We start from the raw sequence: 19,833 nt of genomic DNA on the forward strand, positions 1-19,833 counted from the left end.
GTACAATTTTCTTTCAGAATCCTTTGATCAATAGAAAAAGTAAACAAAAACAGAGTTTATTTAAAATATAATCTTTTCTAACATTATAAATGTTACTATAAATGTTACAACTGTAATATTTGATCAATTGAACTCATCCTTGATGAATAAAACTATTGATTTATTTTATTCCCCCCAAAAAAATAAAATAAAAATTGTTACTGAGCTCAAACTTTTAAAGGGTAGTGTTTAATGTTACAAAAGCGTTCTATCTCAGATAAAAGCCCGTTAAAATGAATATTTTTTTTTTATATATTTTTTTTTTACGATGAGTATGAGCCTACATTGTGCGCGCGTATCACGAACCTGAGCGCGTGCGCGTGGGCGGAGAGAGTTTGACAGTCAAAACCTGAAGCTCGACACGCTCTCAAATGTCACTGAGAAACAAGCCATGGCTTAACGATATACATTTATTAGGCTACTTGTTGGCTACGCTTATTTTCTCAGAAAAAAACACTGACGGTAAGTTTTTTTTAATTCCAATATTTGAATGTTTTCTTTAATCCAGTAGCCTAACGATCTGACATTCACATTTCATGGGTGAGCTCTCACACTCACAGCAGTTTGATGATCATTGTAAAGAGAAACACTGTTCATTATACGTTTAACAATGACTTGAGCACATTGAAGCCAAATTGTTTACTAAAATGTTAAACGGGATTTCTTTGCTGCGTAAGAGTGTCTTTTCGTATTTTTCATTTATTAACACCATTCGTTAAAAATGTAATGAGTAAACTGGGCTGCACTTTGTTCTGTGGGAAAGTGGTTTGGTTTTGCAGTAGGGAGGGAGAGAGCCACTTCCTCAAACGCTCTTTAACATTTGCGCACGAAGCCTCGGTGGCTTTGCATGTTATGCATGCATGTTAAAGATTTTAAAGAAATGAATGCTGCATCACAGGCTGACGTTAGTAGTTGTATGGTAGACTGGACATTACAAAGTTGTGGCTTCAATAGTGCTGCTAGACCACTACCTGTTTTAATGGTCGATGGATGCCAATATCTAGGGGAACTGATGGTTAATGCCAGTGCGATACAATGAGCACTAAAATAGAAAAATATGTAAAGGATCATGTTCACTTATACAGTTATCACAAAATAAAGCCTGAATCATCCTGAAGGGGTTCATTTTTTTATTGACTTTTTGTCTTGACTTACGGCTGCTTATCAAATTCTGAACCCTATAAAAATATTGATTTGCAGTAAAATTATTTTACAATGTAAGATTAAGATTGACATGCAGCTGCATTTGAGGAACAATGTTTATTTATACATTTTTACATCATTATACAAAAATATCTGATCGCAGAAAGCTGTTGACCAATCAGAATCAGCAGTTCATGTTATAGCAACTAGCTATGAAGTGGTCCAGGTATGATGTCACTTTGTAGGTCAAGTCAGTTCGCATCACACTGGTTCCCTTGACAAATACCCAACTGGATTTTCCCATAGGCTTTTGGATTAGCACAAAAAAAAAAAAAAACTCTGTAAAAAATAAATAAATAAATATGATAGGCTAATTGCACGTTTTGTCCATCAAGATCATTTTCACAGATGAACACAACTTTTATGAATTTTGAAGCCTGAAAGCAGTCGAAAGAAGTAAAACGTGAACGTTTATTGAACTTGTTAACCACAGACCTAATTTCAGCCATTTAAACAAAATCCCCCTTCTATTCTTTGGCCTACAAAGTGATGTCATATTGTACAACTCTATTCTGACGCATACTCATGTGAAATGGCTTCTTGAACAAGATCAAATGCCGAGTGGGACTTGATTTTGTCCATCAAGCATTGATTGGATAGTTTGGATGGTTGTGGTTTGCTATTGGTTGATCTCATGCAAGTGACAGGTTATTGTCCCGCTCTTGTGCCAGTAAACAAGTCATCAGAGAAGAGATGGAAATGAGGACATGAGAATCAAAAATAAATAAAATAAAGATGTGCAAATCTTGGTATATAATAAGCTGTAATATTCCATTAAAAAAATTAAGAATGTTCATGTTTGATTTCATGGTGACTTTAATAATTGGCTTGTCTTTCACTAGTCGTGATAATAGCCAATGAGACGGATACAAAATTCCTGAAATTACCTTTTATTTTGCACAATATTCAGTAAAAAATTGAGTTTTCAAAATATTCGAAAACAACATGCACTACTGTAAAAAAATTGATCTCATGACATTTCAGTTCAGTTGCTGTATTCATGTAAAAAAAAAAACTGATGTAAAATTTGCATGTTTTCACTTTTTTCAGTGGAACGAGAAGGACAGGCATGATTGCCAATGGATGCAGATAATCTCAATAAGCCTAAGCATAGATGTATTATACATAGATGCAAGATAGTGCTGTATTACATGTTTGGAAAAAGAAATTTAGTTGCTTGATCCCGTTAAACAAATTTACTAAGGTTTGATTAATTTAATTACAATACAAACATCACAGAGACTAAACAGAAGCCACGGAAAATGTCAGTTGGTATCCAAACGCTGTTTACGCTATTGTTTACATCGCTATCATCTTTGCTAGTTACTGTTCTCCGTTTAATTTTAAGCCAAGTGCTCTGTTTTATAGGTGTCCTGTGTTTACAGAGGCGATCTGAGCGGGTCATGTGACCGGTTTATGTCATGACTCATGTGTCATTTGCGTTCCCCTCTCTCCACGCCAAATGCAAACAGGCTTTCCGCTTCTGTGCTCGAATCCACGCCTCTCCCGACTGATAAAGACTTATTGTTTCACCCCAGGCCGAGTGTGAGGCTGTAATGATGATGTGAGAGTTTTAAAATATTAGGTTATTGAGGACATTGCAGGATTTGAGGAGATTTCAGCCCTGCTGATTCTACCATCCTGTGATTTGGCTTGCAAATATCCTTATTTCTGGCAAAGCCTTTGTTCCGTGTGTGAAGAACGCGATTAGACCCTCGAGAGTCGAGACTAAAGAGGACGTCCAGTTTTTGAAGTGGCCGTCCTGGAAAGTTTCCATTTATGTGTCAGTCTAACCAGCTGTGTGGTGAGAGATTTATAGATTGGCTTTTTTAAGTCTTCCCATACATATAATGCACCGGCTTGTCCACCAGTCATTCCGTAACAGTTATGCAATCAGTGGGTCATGGGAGTTGGAATTAAGGGTCGGGAAATCTAAATTGGGAAAGTCTCGGACCTTGCTGTCTGTGTTTCTGAAATATTGTTGGTTTAACTTAAAAAAATAAGTAAACTGGTTGCCTTAAAATTTTAAGTTCATTAAAATGGAAAAATTTAGTTAATACAATGAAGGAGATTCATTTAATCACTAGAAACTCAAAATATTATGTTATCTGAACTACATAATTTATTTAAGTTGATTTGAAAAAAGAAAAAATGTGATCACAAATCATTAAAATATTTTTTTACAGTGTATAACAATAAACCTTTTGGGAACAGTTAGGTCTATATCAACTGTTAAGTCTCTTATTGAGATTTGAGTCATCATGTTTATATAACCAAAATCATTTTGGTTTTGTGTTGTGTAAAGTAACATTGCTTGAGCTATTCTGATCTTTTAACAAGTCCACGCTCATTATGAAACCGCTTGTTTATGACCTTACAGCACCCATAACATCTTGTGACACATTCACTTGGGTATAACGCTTTATACAACAAGCTGTGAGGACATTTACGCAATACTAGGAAAGCTGAGTTTTATATTTTCTGGAAACTGTTGGTACACTGCAAAAAAATATTGTTGGTTTAACTTAAAAAAATGAAGTAACCTGGTTGCCTTAAAATTTTAAGTTCATTGAACTGGAAAGATTGACTTAATGCAATGAAGGAGATTGATTTAAGCTTCAGAAACTCAGAATATTATGTTATCTGAACTACGTAAATTATTTAAGTTGATTTGACAAAAGAAAAATTGTTGTGATTACAAATCATGAAAATATTTTTTTACAGAAAATATTATCTGAGGTGTTCTTTATGTTTGCTAGGGTTTTATATGGTCTGAGTAAAAAAAAAAATCATGATATTTCAGGTATTTGCTCTTTTCCTGTATGTCGGTTGCACCAAATGACTTATAGGGACTTTCACTTTTAAAAAAAGTTTTGCTGATAATTTACTCACCCCCATGTCATCCAAGATGTCCATGTCTTTCTTTCTTCAGTCGAAAAGAAATTAAGGTTTTTGATGAAAACATTCCAGGATTTTATCCATACAATGGACTTCAATGGGAACCAAACAGTTCAAGGTCCAAATGAGAGTTTCAGTGCAGCTTCAAAGGGCTTTAAACGACACCAGACGATGAATAAGAGTCTTATCTAGCGAAACGATCGCTCATTTAAAAAATAAATAAAAAAGTTTAAGTTTTATAAGCTCAAATGTTCGCCTTGCTCTGTTCTGTGATGAGCGTTCGTGACTCTCCTGTTCGAACTCGTTCTTTAAAATGAACAAATCTTTTTTCGTGTCATGACTCGAAGGGTCCTAGATAAGACAATTATTCATCGTCTGGTGTCAATTATTCATCAATCTGGTGAGTAAATTATCAGCAAAAGTTTTTTTTAAGTGAATTACTTTGTGAACTTTAGTGAACTTTAATTTGTTCAAAATAATTTTTATCTAAATATTTTTTTTGTAAATATTTTTTTGTCTTTATTATTAGGACAGTTGGAACACCATGGAATTTCAAAATGAACAAATAATGTCTCTATGTAGCCTAATATTTTGAAGAGAAAGCAGAAAAAAAATGAATACTCTAGTCTAATGGCTACCAAAATAAAATGAAGTTGGTCATAAAAGCTGGTTACTTTTTATAATGTACAAAGTATAATGAAGTGCAGTATTTACAACTCTGTGCCCTGTGTGTCTGACACAGATATGAGCAAATCAGCAAATCCGTGAAAACAATAGCGCCTTAAGCAATATCCTCGTTGTCTTACCGGCCAAGCCTGGAGAATCAGGACTCTTACGTACTTGGCTTGGTTTGTTTGCTTGTTTTGTGGGCAGGGACGTTGAGGAACAGGCCGTCTTAGAAAGGATTTCATGATTGCAAATCCGTCTTGTTTGATATTAGAGGCTATACTGCGAGGAGCCAGTCAGTAAAGAACTTACAGTGTTGGTTTGTGGCCGTTAGTGTGGCTGAGGTATGTACAACTCGTTTATCATTTTTTACCTAAATTTGCCAAATATGGAGTCTTGAGTTCTATGGATGTCAATGAAGGAGCTTTCAACATCAAATAATGTCTGTATCAAAACCTGTAATGGTTCTCTGCATTGCTTTAACAAGCATGGGAACACAGAAACAGGTTTGTTTATAATGCTGCCATCAGTGTATTAACAGGAAATAGGCTGTGCACATCAACTGCTGGATTTGAATATTTTGCAGAGTGTTTTTCATAACATTCAGTGGCGTGGGGGCATATGAACTGTCATTTCTGGAACGAATGAGCCTCACAACGGTGCATTATGAACTTATGTGTTGTTTTGTGTGTATAAATAGCTTTAATTTCTCACTTATTCCATTTCTCTTTCCATTTTTGTTTACTAGCACGGGTTTCCTTTGCCTGTGCACAATCTGAATGTCTTTCACTTTCAGTATCAGTCACTGACAGACCCCTGACACCTACTCATGTTCTATTTATTCCTCTTGTAGACACCAGGAGTCATTTTCGGCTGGATATGCGGTGACTCTGACCTCTGATCAACAGCAGAGTGGTTTACAAGGTAAGAAGAACGCTTTACTGTCCAGAAAAAAAATTGCTTTTAGCGGTACAACAGATTTTAACTGGTGCGGTGTCATTAAAGCGACTACTTTGCACTTTATCCATCCCTAAAAGGGCCACATTAGCACGTCTAGAGAATTAATATGTACCCTGAAAGTATTACTGAGAGCCATTTTGTGCTGCCCACCTGTTGTACATCGAAGAAAGCATTTTCCTGATTGTGAAAAAGGTTTGAAGTCTCAACATAAAATTGGCCAGATTGGTGAATACAGTCAAGCATATGGATATATCTATCTATCTATCTATCTATCTATCTATCTATCTATCTATCTATCTATCTATCTATCTATCTATCTATCTATCTATCTATCTATCTATCTATCTATCTATCTATCTATCTATCTATCTCTATTTCTGTTTTTCTGTCTATCTATCTATCTATCTATCTATCTATCTATCTATCTATCTATCTATCTATCTATCTATCTATCTATCTATCTATCTATCTATCTATCTATCTATCTATCTATCTATCTATCTATCTATCTATCTATCTATCTATCTATCTATCTATCTGTCTGTCTGTCTGTCTGTCTGTCTGTCTGTCTGTCTGTCTGTCTGTCTGTCTATCTCTATTTCTGTTTTTCTGTCTGTCTGTCTATCTGTCTATTTCAGTTTTTCTCCGTCGCTTTGGTGCATTTCTCACATCACTATTTACATTTTCACAACAGTTAATGCAGTTCTCAAAACAATTAGTATAAACTGCAAAACTTAGTTGATAACCTGCAAAAGTGTGTCACTTGCTCAAAATGGATCACTCATTCCTCAAAAGGAAGTATTCATGTCATTGAAAGTGTCAGTGTCGTCAAGATGAAAAGTCCTAACACCAGTGTTTATGAACAAGATAGTCAAATGGCTTTGTCATGTTTTCATTATGACAGTTTACTCTGTAAGTGTTTGCCAATGCAAAAAAAGTCAGATCTTGGTGACACTATACCTGAAAATGCTCAAGACAGTCCTATAAACTATTTGAACAGCCATTTGAAAACTACAGTAAAGTTTCACATTACTGTATTTAGTGAGGTACGGTAATTGAGTACAAGACACTGAATATGTATGTTTCACATTTTTACGGCATGGTCTTTGCAATTCTAATTGGTTCAGAGCATTGTGCAAAAGAAAAAATACACCCTTATTTACAACAAACATAAACTCCCTTTGGGTAGATCGGTGCACAACTGTAAACAATATCACAGTACATATTGGAACTGAACATACAACATACATGTACTGTAAATCATTCATGCACATCCCTTCTCATCAGTCAAAGCTGAGGTTCACCTGCGAGACATTGTTCAATTTGGGATAAAAAAAAGTTGTTTTTTTTTTTTTTAAAGATTAAAAAAAATGTAAAATTTGCTTGCGGGATTTTGAGAACTAGTTTAACATTTTTGTATGTGATGACTCAAGCAATGAAATGAGGACCATTAGTTTTATATGGAATGACAATTCAGCATTCATAAGTATAGTTAATTTTGACTGATATGACATCAGCAAATGATAATGTTATAAAACAGCAGTGAGTTGTATGAAAGCAATTGATGCATGTCCAAAAGCATTTGCAATTTGTTGAAAGGAATGAGAAACTGATACTATGATGTGCACAAATGACAAAATGTTGTGGAGGTTGAACTAACTGTTGTGCAAATGTAAATAGTGATGTGAGAAAAGCACCAAAGCGACTGAGAAAAACTGTAATCTATCTGTCTGTCTGTCTGTCTGTCTGTCTGTCTGTCTATCTATCTATCTATCTATCTGTATGTCTGCTTGGCTGTCTGTCTGTCTATCTATCCATCTATCTATCTGTATGTCTATTTGTATGTCTATCTGTCTGTCTGTCTGTCTGTCTGTCTGTCTGTCTATCTATGTTTTTGTAACATTCGTCATGGCAAACCCTTTTATTTTCCCTGATGCCATTGGCAGCTTCATTTGTATAGAGCGCTGCTGTATAAAGAGGAAAAGTGTTTAATTTTGCATGCGTTTTCCCTCCATTGTTTCCTCCTTTCCTGCGAATAAGCAGAACTGCAACTTCTCTATATTTTGTGAGATTGAATACCACATATGCTGCATCATAAAGGTACGGTCAGACTGAAACGTTTAAATTGTGTCAGGAGGAAACATGATTCTCGGATTTCTAATGAGCTGCTTTGGAGTTGCATCTCTTGCATCAGCAGCTTTGAACTTTACCAAGAACAGGAACATCACATGACTTCATTTCCTGTTTGATAATGTGCACGGCACTCACAACTAAAGCTACCTTTACATATTCTTATTTTAATAGTGCATTATTGTTATATTGATTTTCTCTTTCTTGGGGCCTTGAGACAGTTTTTTTTTTTTTTTTTTGTAATTTTTTTTTGCATTTTGTGTATTTATTGTAAATAACAGATGACTTCAACAACAGACGAGACCGGAGGTGGAACACCTCAGAAAACTGGGGGCAAAGACCACAAAAAGGTGTGTGTGTGCAATGCTTAAGCTAAGTTTTATCTGTACTTATCAGTGGTGAATTGATCAATTGTCATCATTTTTTGCTTAACCCAACATATTTTTCTGTAGCACAATGGAGGGTTTGTGCATGTGAGCTCTTTTGGGATTTAGTAGGATTTGGTTTTTGTATATCCCAATCTGATTTGATCATACTTGTGGTCTGAAATGTTGTTTTGCTACTGACTGTTATATAACCATGACCACACTATAGCCATGTGCCATGCTATGTGTACACTACCATGGAAAGGAGGCTCATGATATAAGGGATATTAGGATATTAGCAATGTGGATGTTTGCCCACAAAATGGCTTGCTGCGTTTAAGGGCCGGTTGACAATTCCAGGATAGAAATAGCTGGAACAAATGAGGACAAAAATAATTAGACTGCGGGAATACGTAGAATAAAAACGCACAGAACGTGACACATTGTAATACTTATACATCTTACAGAAAGTGTTTAGGAAAATGTCCAGGGGTCCAGTGTTACAGTTTCCCCATACTGTATTTTTTTTTTTACAATACTGTATTATATTTATTTGCTCACATTGTGACATTCTACCAGTAATACCAAGTAAATGTCTTCTTGTAATTGCCCTCTAAACGTGATGCCACAACTTCCTTGTCTGTGACTTCCTCCCATGTGTGTTGTTACTGTACTACTGATAAGAGTGGCCTTTATCTCTGCAATGATGATTACTTTTCCTGTTTCTTCATGCATTTTCTCCAGCCCACAGCTGAAGCTTTGAGAGGAGCCATCCAGCTCGGCATTGGGTACACAGTCGGCAATCTGACCTCCAAACCAGACAGAGATGTTCTCATGCAAGACTTTTACGTTGTTGAGAGTGTCTTTCTCCCAAGGTACAGTATTAATGTACCGGGCTTCACACTTGACAGAATTAATGTGTGGTTGCCATTTACTCACTATTTAAACACTGAGATACAATGGCCCTGTCCCAATATCAACGGTTCTGTTGTATTTTGATATAAGCTGAATTCCTGGTCAATTCAATTGGTCAATGTCTAAAAATGCTGTATCACTAGGTTTTGAAATAGTGCGACACAGTTTTGTTTTAATAACGAATATTTGAATATTGTATCTTTTGTCTTTTAGTGAAGGCAGCAATCTGACCCCAGCTCATCATTACCCTGACTTTCGCTTTAAGAATTATGCTCCTTTGGCTTTCCGTTACTTCAGGGAGCTCTTTGGGATTAAACCAGACGATTATCTGGTAAGACTAAAATAAATATTTACAGTCAAGAATCCTGAAATTCTCGAGAATTTCAAGGAAACCGTACCATTTGAACCATATATATATATATATATATATATATATATATATATTACTGCTGAAATTTCAAAAGATCATATTCGCAACAACAATAATGTCCGGTCTATATGTAGAAAATCATTCAATTCATGTGTCATTACTGTAAATGGATGAGAGGCTCATGTAGACGTCACATACATTGGATTTTCCTAGTGAAAACGTCACGATTCCTTCACATAATAAATAGTCTACAGGCTTTCATAGACATCTAAGACTTTTAAGTTTTTTTTTTTTTAAGTTTTGTTACAAGCTGTTCACATATTGGCAATAAAAAAAACAATTAATACATGAAAATCCTTACATGTATATTACAAGTTTAGCATCCTGTAAATTATGTCATTGCAAAGTATTTTTTACAATTAGAATATTTATTCATATATTGATATTTACTTCAGTTTTAGTTTTAGTACTTCAATTTAAACTTATTTTATTTCAGTTATTTGTCAAGGCAGCATCTACTTTTTGCTTAATTTGATGTTTTTCAAAGTTTTAAGTAAGTTTTTTGATATTTATGTTTTATTTTATTTTAGCTTCATTTAATTTTTTTAGTAGTTTCAGTTTTAGTGAACATTATACAGAAATTAGCACGTGTGTTTTTGGAATCTGCATTATTAATGCGTGTTTTCATGTGCAGTACTCCATTTGTAAAGAACCTCTGATCGAGCTGTCGAACCCTGGAGCGAGTAGCTCGTGGTTTTACTTAACCAGTGATGATGAGTTCATTATAAAGACTGTGCAGAACAAAGAAGCTGAATTTCTGCAGAAGCTGCTTCCAGGTTATTACATGGTGAGTCACACAACCTGCCACAAGACTGACAATAATACAGGCAGAAACTGCACTATACACTGCTGTCTTTTTAGTGAATCTCTTTTCTTCTAAAATGCACATTCGAAATTACCTCACATTCAAAATTAATATTTAAATATAAAATGAGTAATGCAGACTCAAGATAATCATTGCATTGCTGTTTCATGGCCCTGTTTACTGTAGAAATACAAGACTAGACTGCATATTAAAAACACATTAAACAGTCAGTTAACAGTCAACCCCCACTATCTTCTGGCAATTTTACAGTATCTATACCATATTTGTCTCTCCTAAACACGTATCTGTCCTTCTCTATTGCAGAATCTGAACCAGAACCCAAGGACCCTCTTACCGAAGTTTTACGGGCTGTACTGCATTCAGTGTGGCGGTGTTAATATCAGATTGGTGGTGATGAACAACATTCTGCCTCGCTCTTTGAAAATGCACTACAAATACGACTTGAAGGGCTCCACTTACAAACGCAGAGCGTCACGGAAGGAGCGGGCCAAATCCTCCCCGACGTTTAAAGATCTGGACTTCCAGGAGATGCACGATGGTCTTTACTTCGATGCAGACACGTACAGCGCCTTGATGAAGACTCTTCAGAGAGATTGTCGGGTGAGTCATATTGTTGAACACTTTAAAAGCCAGTTGCGCTCCCACCATGGCGTATTCGCTACGCTATTTACATGTGCATTACTGTAAATAGGCACAAAATAGGCACAAATGCATTTGCTATTTAAACGTGACGCAGTATGTGAAAATGATAACTGCGTCAGGCTGACACTTGCAATGTTTTGCATTGCGTCAGCTGTATAATAGGGCCCTATATTTTGGCATTATAAGTAACTTGTTGTTGTGATATCCATTCATTTTCTTCCTCAGGTGCTGGAAAGCTTTAAAATCATGGACTACAGTTTGCTGCTGGGAATCCATGTTCTGGACAGGAAGATGAGAGAGAGAGGAGGCCGAGGGGACAGTAAGCGTCAGGGTGGGCAGAAGGTCCTGTACTCCACAGCCCGCGAGTCCATTCAAGGAGACGGTAAAGCTGCCGAACCTCTCGCTGACGCCGATGACGACACGTGAGTGGAATCGCTCCGTTTTCAGAGTAAACAGAAATAAAAGATGCCGTAAGCGGTTTATGTTGTTTGGCAAACTTTCACCACACACCCTTTCTCCAAAAATATATCCTTCAAAGACATGTCAGCCTACTGTTCAAAAGTTTGGGGTCAGTACTTTTCGTTTAAACAAGAAATTAACACTTTCATTTAGCAAGGATGCATTAAATTGATGATAAATGCTGTTGTTGTTTTTTTGTTTTTTACTTTATATTCATCAAAGAATACTGAAAAGCATACAGCAGTTTCCACAAAAATATTAGGCAGTAATGGCTGCTGAAAATTTAGCCATCACAGGTATAAATCACAGGTATCACATTTTAACATATATTAAAAAGAAAACTGCTACTTTAAATTGTAACAATATTTCACAATGTTACTGTTTTTACTGTATTTTTGATCAAATAAATGCAGCCTTGGTTTTAAGTTGTTTGGCAAACTTTCACCACACGTCTGTTGTTCTCCAAAAATGGCATTCAAAAGTTTAGGGTCAGTACTTAAAAAAAGAAAGAAAGAAAGAAAGAAAGAAAGAAAGAAAGAAAGAAAGAAAGAAAGAAAGAAAGAAAGAAAGAAAGAAAGAAAGAAAGAAATCAACACTTTCATTCAGCAAGGATGCATTAAATTGATAATAAATGCTTTTGTGTGTTTTTTTTGTCTTACTTTATATTCATCAAAGAAAAATTCATATATATTCAGTTGCAAAAAATGCAGCACAAAAATATTAAGCTGTAATGGCAGTAAATTTGCCATCAAATAGACAAATGACATTTTAAAATATATTAAAAAAAGAAAACAGTTATTTTAAATTGTAACAGAATTTCACGATTGGTTTCACTTTATTTTGATTGTCCCTTTAAAGGGTTACTGTAGTTCACCCAAAAATGAAAATTCTGTCAGTAATTACTCAAGACATTACAAAATATTTCTAATAAAATCTGAGAGCTGTCTCACTCCTTCATAGACTGCTCGGTAATTTCATCTGCCGGCCCAGAAAAGTTAGTAAAGACATAGTTAAAATAGTCCAAGTGACTACAGTGACTCAACCTTAAGTTTGTCAAGCGACGAGAATAAATTAGCGGAAATAGGGAGTCTAACATAGTCAGGCTAACTCACAGGCCCACACAGACGAAAAGAAACAGTTAGTGTCAGTTGAGTTGCAAAGTGACAAATGTTTAAAACCATCAAAATAAAGTGTTACCAACAATATTACTGATTAACCGTATTTTTTGATCAAATGAATGCAGACTTAGTGATATTTATGTTGTACCATGGTCATTTGCTTTGATGTTTGAAAATTGGTGTTTCCAGCACGTTATTTGACCGGAAGGGTAAAATTGACGGTTATTTTAGTTACAGCTCGTAGATCCGTCCACTTTTAATAGTGTGTTAGATTACATTTAATTGAATTAATGACTTATAGAATTTAATTGAATTAATTGTCGAGAGGGAGAGAGAGCGAGAGAAAGATTATTACCTGCATCTCTCTCAATATATTAACCATGAAGAAGTTAGTTTAATTCAAAACCGGCAGTATAACCCCCTAGTGTTACATGTGTGTCTTGTGTTTCCCCTGTTATTTGTGTTTTGGTTTATCCCTGTCACAGTTTTCCCGCTCCTCATTAGTGTTCAGTTCTTTCACCTGTTTTTTTTAGTCAATTTACCCTTATCTGTGCTCTGTATATTTAAACCCTGTGTTCTCCCTCACTCCTTGTCCGTTGTATTTTATGTAAAGTGTGTGTACCCTCTGCTCGTTTGCCTGCCTGTATCAGTTTGAGTTTAGTTAATGTTTGTATTGGAGCCTTTTTGACTCAGTCTCTCCTTCAACCTGCACCACATCCTTACAGTTTTTCTCAATCGATTTGGTACATTTCTCCAAACTCAGGTAACTGCTCTCAAAACAGTTAGCACAGCAAACTAAACACACTCTTATGTTGGCGAAACAGCTAAGTATTCGCTGCACAATGAAACACAGCATTTTATTCTAGTAATGCATTTATTAAAAATCAATATTAACATCAAAACTAAAAGTGTGTTCTCTGTTGATTTGATAACAAATTCAGCTGAAGATACACAAAGAAATAAATGGAAATACATGTTTTTCATTAAGTTCTTTAATGATGAGTCCATGTGTATTACAATGAGTTGTCACCCCACAAAATAAATAAATAAATAAAATAAATTATGCAAAGAAATACATAGGTTTAAAAAATGCATTCATTGAATCAATTTATTTATCATGCCTCTCAATTACATCTGGCCAGAGAATTTCATCAACATCACAGCAAATGTTTTTTTTTTCCTGCGAGTCATGCATCGCAGGAAAAAATGCCTTGAATGCATTAGCCATCCTAGACACGTTTGTGCCCCAATATCTCCACAGGCCTCTTCCATCACTTGAAGAAGACTTAGTTGTATATTCTTGTTGGTAAGATTTCCTCAATTTGATTCACACCACACCATTTGCTCCTAATCACCCTGCGGAAAGAGGATTTCATTGAGGAGATTTTAAAAATGTAGGAGCCTTGCTGTGTTGAATGGTCAAAAGAGAGCATTGTGTGCCATAACACCAGTTGTAGAAATTGTGGCACAGAGAGTGATGTTGCCTCCTCGTTGTCCAGGGACATTGACTGTAGCATGATGGCCGATCACATTTCTCCCTCTTCTCCTCTTCCTACATCCTCAGCTCTTCTTTTTCTTTCTCAAACATCCTCAGCTCTTCTTTCTCCTACATCCTCAGCTCTTCTTTCTCCGACATCCTCAGCTCTTCTTTCTCCTACATCCTCAGCTCCTTCTCCATCTCCTCTTCCTCTTCTTTTCCCTCTACCTTGTCCTCCACCTCTCGCTCTTACACCTCTTCCTTTTCCACTGCTCATTCCCTTCTTTTTATTGTATTTTCTCCTCATTCATGTTTGTTCTTCTTCTCTTCCCCTTTTGTAGTTGTTATAATTAAGACAGCTGTGTGAACAATTGGGAAATTGGCTTTTTCTGTGTTGAGGGGATTATTAACTCGTCAGATATCAATTCGGGGTTAATTGAGGACATAAGGTGTGCAACTGACTATTTTACAATTCATAGAGTTTTGTTTGTTGAGTTTTGAAAATGGTACAAAAATGTTTGTGATCTTTGTGAAGACCAATGAAAAAGTTGCAAAAGTTTTTCCTGATATATTAAAGATTCGGTTGGGTGTATGAACTGCTGTGATAACATTAGGGAATTTTGTGCACAGTGTTTTGAGAAAATTATGCTTTTGATTTGTAATTTGTATGAAATGAAGGAGAATTTACTATCTGTTTAGGACCATTACGAAGTGTACAGATCACTGTGTTAAATGTTTTGAGAGCAGTGACCTGAGTTTGGAGAAATGTACCAAATCGATTGAGAAAAACTGTAAAGGGTTCATGAACTGGCTTTTTTAATTTTATTATATTGTCGTCTGAGGTAAACTTATGACGTTCGCTTGGTTTTTGCTTTCAAAGACATCAAAATGAATAAGTAAGAAGCTATTTTCTACCCTAGTTTTGAGCCTAGCTGAAAAACGCTCGGTTTTTATGGGCATCTCGCACTGAAGACTTGGAAGTAAACGCCCACTGCTGTGAGTGGATAACAGTTTTGCATATTATAATGAGTTTTAACTCACCTGTCGATGCACTTGGGGGAAATTGTTTTGAAAACGTCCAATATTGTAAAATGGGAACCGGAATGATTCGACCATACATGTTCGACCCAGAGCACCGTTCTTTACTCTTAATCGGTCTGCAAATCCAGTCTTGTTTACAAAACAATCCTCAGTGAAATGAAGCGAACAGACGGACAATGTTTTTTCCCCTCATCAGCTGGAACGTCATTAAAAATAAAGTTTATCCATGCAGTCCTATTGGAATCTAGAAGAAGCTTATGCAGCGACTGTCTTCTACAAACAGGCACTGCACAATATTCTGTATTGCTCAGTAGCTCGATATGGTTTGTCATCACGAGGTAGGCCTGTGCTATTTAGCTATGCGTGTAATGCGCCAATCGGTGGGCGGGACTAAATCGGCCGTGTTAATGTAGGCGTTGATCTTCTTCTGCGGGGGTGGTGTTTTATCCTCTTTGACATCATAGTTCCCCACTTTGAGAAACGAGTCGTTTACTGAGGCTGGTGTCAATAAAAGCTTTTATTGGACTAACAAGGATGTTTTCAGTTCTGAAACTTACAGGATATATATGATGATGATTATATAATATGATGACCTCTTAGATGTCAAAAGCTCTCAAAAAGATGTCAAAAGATGTCAAAGGAAAATTTGATTTCTCAGTTCATCACCCGTTTAACACCTAGTTACTGAGAAATATAATAAAGCGATTCAGTTGCAAAGCTATTTTATTACCAAAAGTCGTGGGGCAGCATTGAAAAGTCTCTATGCTCCTGAATGTTTCTGTGTGTGTATCTCTAATGTCTAATCGTACGTGTGTGTGTATGATTCAATGAAAACAGCTCATTAATTTAGAACAGTGATTAAACTGACTGGAACTACCTGCGCATTAAAGCTTTTATTGCACACCTTCCAGCCAATCAGAATAGAGTATTCAGAAAGACCATGGTATAAATATAAATTTTATACTTATAATTTAAATAACCATGTGTTTTTTTTTTCTAGAATGGGTGGCATCCCTGCTAAACACAAAGAAGAGAAGTTGCTGATCTTTTTAGGGATTATTGATATCCTGCAGTCCTACAGGTATGAGTCTCCTTTATTTTACCGTTCCTGTGTTTCTTTTCTTTGTTTAGTTCCGGTTCCCTTTGTTCCCATTGTTCGTTTGTTTACATGGTTACCTGTTCTTCATTTAGTTTCCTTTGATTGTATCTAGCATTTATACTGCCTCCCTGCATCCAAAATCAAATACTTCCCTATATAGTATGCAAAAAGAGAAGTTTGTGCGAATACATAGTATTGGAAAAAACAGTAGGTGAAAAGTCCCTGGATGACCCACCACTTCCCGTGAGATTCTGAAGTGTGTCTTCAATGGACACTTTACTAATCAGGTCATGTGACATTATCAACATGGCAAATGTAGTACATCCGGATTAGATTCATACTACACACATTCATGCTTATATAGTGTGTACTTTTTTAACAGTCGCGATGTAAATTCACAGTTTTTGACAGTATGCGATTTCGTCTGTCACATCGGATCGCCTGTGTTTCAGTTTCTCTTGGTCGGTTCTTGTCTGAGGTTATGTTTGTGTGTAATGTGTGATTCTTTGTGATCTCCTGAGTTGAAAATGTTGAATACTGAATATTTCTATCTTATATACATAGATTTATAAAGAAGGTTGAACACTCATGGAAGGCTCTTGTGCATGATGGTGTATGTATTTTTCCATTTTTTTAAACTGAAATGTTATTTTCTTATATACTACTATTTGAACATCATTATGATTTATGGCTCTTTCCAACTTTCTATGCTAGGACACAGTATCTGTCCATAGACCTAATTTCTACGCTGACAGATTCCTGAAATTCATGGGGGGCACAGTATTTAAAAAGATTCACCGTAAGTTTAATGCTTCTTTATTTTTGACAATGGAATTTTGATTAAATGAATTTGATCATTTTTTAAATCCTGATCCACATCTCACATTTCTTTCTTCTTTACTTTTAGCTCTTCGTGGTGCGTCCTCGAGAAGGAAGAAGAACTCTATCCAGTATCGCTCACAGGAAGTTCTGTCGACTGTTAAAGAAGAGAGTCAAGAAGAGAGGAGGGTGCAAAGCCTTGAAAAACTCGAAAACATCGACGATACAGGTGATTCTTGTACAATCCGACTTAGAAGAGTACTTCCCCATTACACGCATTTACAAATTATATTATATTATATTATATTATATTATATTATATTATATTATATTATATTATATTATATTATATTATATTATATTATATTATATTATATTATATTATATTATAATAAATTATATTATATTATAATAAATTGTATTATATTATATTATATTATATTATATTGTATTATATTATATTATAATATATTATATTGCAACTGTTATGTCCAAAAACATAACATCTTTTCACAATGAAGTCTATTCTATTCTTCTGAAGTATATAATTCCCAAAAAAGTACTCTTTTTTAAAAGTATAATAAAATGTACTTCTATTTTTACAAGGGATGCCAGACATTCAACATAAATAATTTCTTCTAATTCTTCTTCTAATCTTTTAATTTCTTCTAATTTCTTTATGACAGATAAACACTCCCCTCAGAAACCTGATGTTATTCCAAGCTCCACAAGACTCGATCCAGCCATTTCAGCGGCCACTTTGACTTCTGCTTCCTCTTTAGATGATGTGAAAACTGAACTGCAAACAGAAAACAGGTGTTTATTTAACACACACACACACACACACATGCTCACACCTACTCATCACACAAAACTTTCTGCATTTTTAAATTTTCAAAAAAAAACTAATTTTGTATGATTTATAGGTTGTTTTCCTCACATGTTTTTTTGGTCCTCATAACGTAGTGAATACCAGGACCACACACACACACACACACACACACACACACACACTAATATAGACATATTAGTTTAATTAAAAGGTCTTTGTGAACTTCTATATTTCTTTACAGCACTTAAATACAATGCAATTGGCACCAAAGCTGACTTTTCACTGTTTTTTTCTTCTTTTTTTGTAGAACGTCCATCTCGACACTTGTTCTGGAGGACAGCGTTCCTCCTCTTCCGAGCACACCTGAGTCTGGTCTGGACGTCTACCTGGTCAGTTAAATCACACATATCCCCTTTCTCATATGACTTATGTTGTAGTTCCCCTGGAACTCAAACTCTTTTGTGTCATTCGCTCCAGATCATTGATTGTGGCTTATATTATTTTCTTTTTAAGTGATGCGTAAGGCTTTCTGAATGGGACCAGATCATCGAAACATTGCTGTCTCACCTGTCACTCCACAACTTTGCACAATGGATATCTCTAGCTGCTAATTCACATGGACTGAGAAAAACCTTACGTTTGAAACAACGGCAGAGTGATTGCCACACTATAGTACTGCAGTGCCTTACACTGTGCACTTTGTACCCACTCGAAAACACAAGTTTGTTGCATAATAATAGTTACACTCGAATTAGACGCATGTTAAAGGCGTGGCACCTGAGTGTGTCATACAAAGAAATGTGTAATTTATTTTATAATAATCATGGTATAATTATATTGTGCAGCACTCCTGACTTTTATTGTGTGAGTAATGATTTCATTCATTTATTTGATCATGACAGTACAATGACTTGTACCAAAAATTTTGACGTACAATCGGCACAATTATAATGGTCTATGTTACTTTGTGTAAAGATTTAAATGGGTTTAAAAGTTTAAAAACTTTTTATAAAAATGTATTTAAATATATTTTGATTAGAGTAATATATTAATTAAATGTGCTTTTATGTGTAATATTTTTAGTTGCTATTAAATGCTGCATCTTCAGTTGAACTTTTCTATTTTTTCTGCCTCGTATGAATTTGTCTGTCTATAAAATATGCCTGAAGAGCTGCAAGGTATATTAATGCACCAATAATTCTTATTTCAAGTTATTCTAATTAATGTAATTAAAAATAGCAGTTATAAAATATGGAGTATCAAGCCTGAAAAAATTAAAACTAAATTAAATTTTTGTACTTTCCCTTTATATATATAAGTATAATTATATATATAATGAATATATAATAATTTATTTATGCGTTCATTTATTTTTATATTTCCCACATGTATTTATTTTTTCTCCAGGTTTGGTCCTCCATAATAACGTTCTTTCTCTTCATCTGTTGTCGAAGCAAAATACAGTAGTGCAAAAGACACTATTCACTGATTGCAATAGACAAATACAATCCACTAGAGGGTGTTTTGGTGTTGTTTATCCCAGTAGGATATTCTCTTTGATCAAATAGATTTATTATGTATAGTATGCACTGTTTTTGTTACATCAAAATGTATATTGCATGGGATAAAGGATGCCTATTTCTAATCTCAAATAAAAATATATTTGTTTTATTGAATTTTGTTTGGTTTGAAGCAAAGCAGTCCATGTGAAAAGAAATTATAAAAGGTTTATAGGATTAATAAACATTGAAATATAAAGATAGGAAGATTAATCTAAGAGCAAAATACTGCTAAGGCAACATATTTGAGCAAGATTAGTGATTTTAAGTACACACTTATTCAAAATAACCCCTTTTTCAAATCACTTTTCTTAACAACTCAAATAGCAACAACCTAGAAGAACCGAAAATCGTG

General features: G+C 35.1%; 1 protein-coding gene across 3 annotated transcripts; it reads left to right on the plus strand.

Annotated features, from left to right (window-relative positions):
• Positions 1-361: 361 nt before the first annotated feature.
• Positions 362-19,595, plus strand: pip5k1ba (phosphatidylinositol-4-phosphate 5-kinase, type I, beta a). Of its 3 annotated transcripts, XM_039677092.2 has the most exons (15): positions 362-501; positions 5,660-5,730; positions 8,178-8,246; positions 9,006-9,136; positions 9,390-9,507; positions 10,241-10,393; positions 10,736-11,032; positions 11,300-11,496; positions 16,170-16,250; positions 16,833-16,881; positions 16,983-17,067; positions 17,176-17,316; positions 17,774-17,903; positions 18,227-18,308; positions 18,433-19,595. In XM_039677092.2, exons 3-15 carry the CDS (start codon positions 8,178-8,180, stop codon positions 18,433-18,435), a joined length of 1,536 nt encoding a protein of 511 aa, XP_039533026.1. In that variant the 5' UTR covers positions 362-501; positions 5,660-5,730; the 3' UTR covers positions 18,436-19,595. The 3 variants fall into 3 exon arrangements, with proteins under 3 accessions (XP_039533026.1, XP_088982296.1, XP_039533027.2); XM_089126170.1 differs by lacking the exon at positions 18,433-19,595 and having other exon boundaries at positions 18,227-18,317; XM_039677093.2 differs by lacking the exons at positions 362-501; positions 18,433-19,595 and adding an exon at positions 5,007-5,150 and having other exon boundaries at positions 18,227-18,317.
• Positions 19,596-19,833: the final 238 nt, after the last annotated feature.

This window comes from Pimephales promelas, chromosome 23 (genome assembly GCF_988280905.1).
Source record: "Pimephales promelas chromosome 23, fPimPro1.hap1.1, whole genome shotgun sequence".
Taxonomy (NCBI): domain Eukaryota; kingdom Metazoa; phylum Chordata; class Actinopteri; order Cypriniformes; family Leuciscidae; genus Pimephales; species Pimephales promelas.

Coding starts and splice junctions, on each gene's coding strand:
- pip5k1ba (XM_089126170.1), top strand. CDS start 8,178: ATGACTTCAACAACAGACGAGACCGGAGGTGGAACACCTCAGAAAACT. Junction 16,882..16,982: donor AGGCTCTTGTGCATGATGGT/GTATGTATTTTT, acceptor TTTCTATGCTAG/GACACAGTATCTGTCCATAG. Junction 17,904..18,226: donor GAACTGCAAACAGAAAACAG/GTGTTTATTTAA, acceptor CTTTTTTTGTAG/AACGTCCATCTCGACACTTG.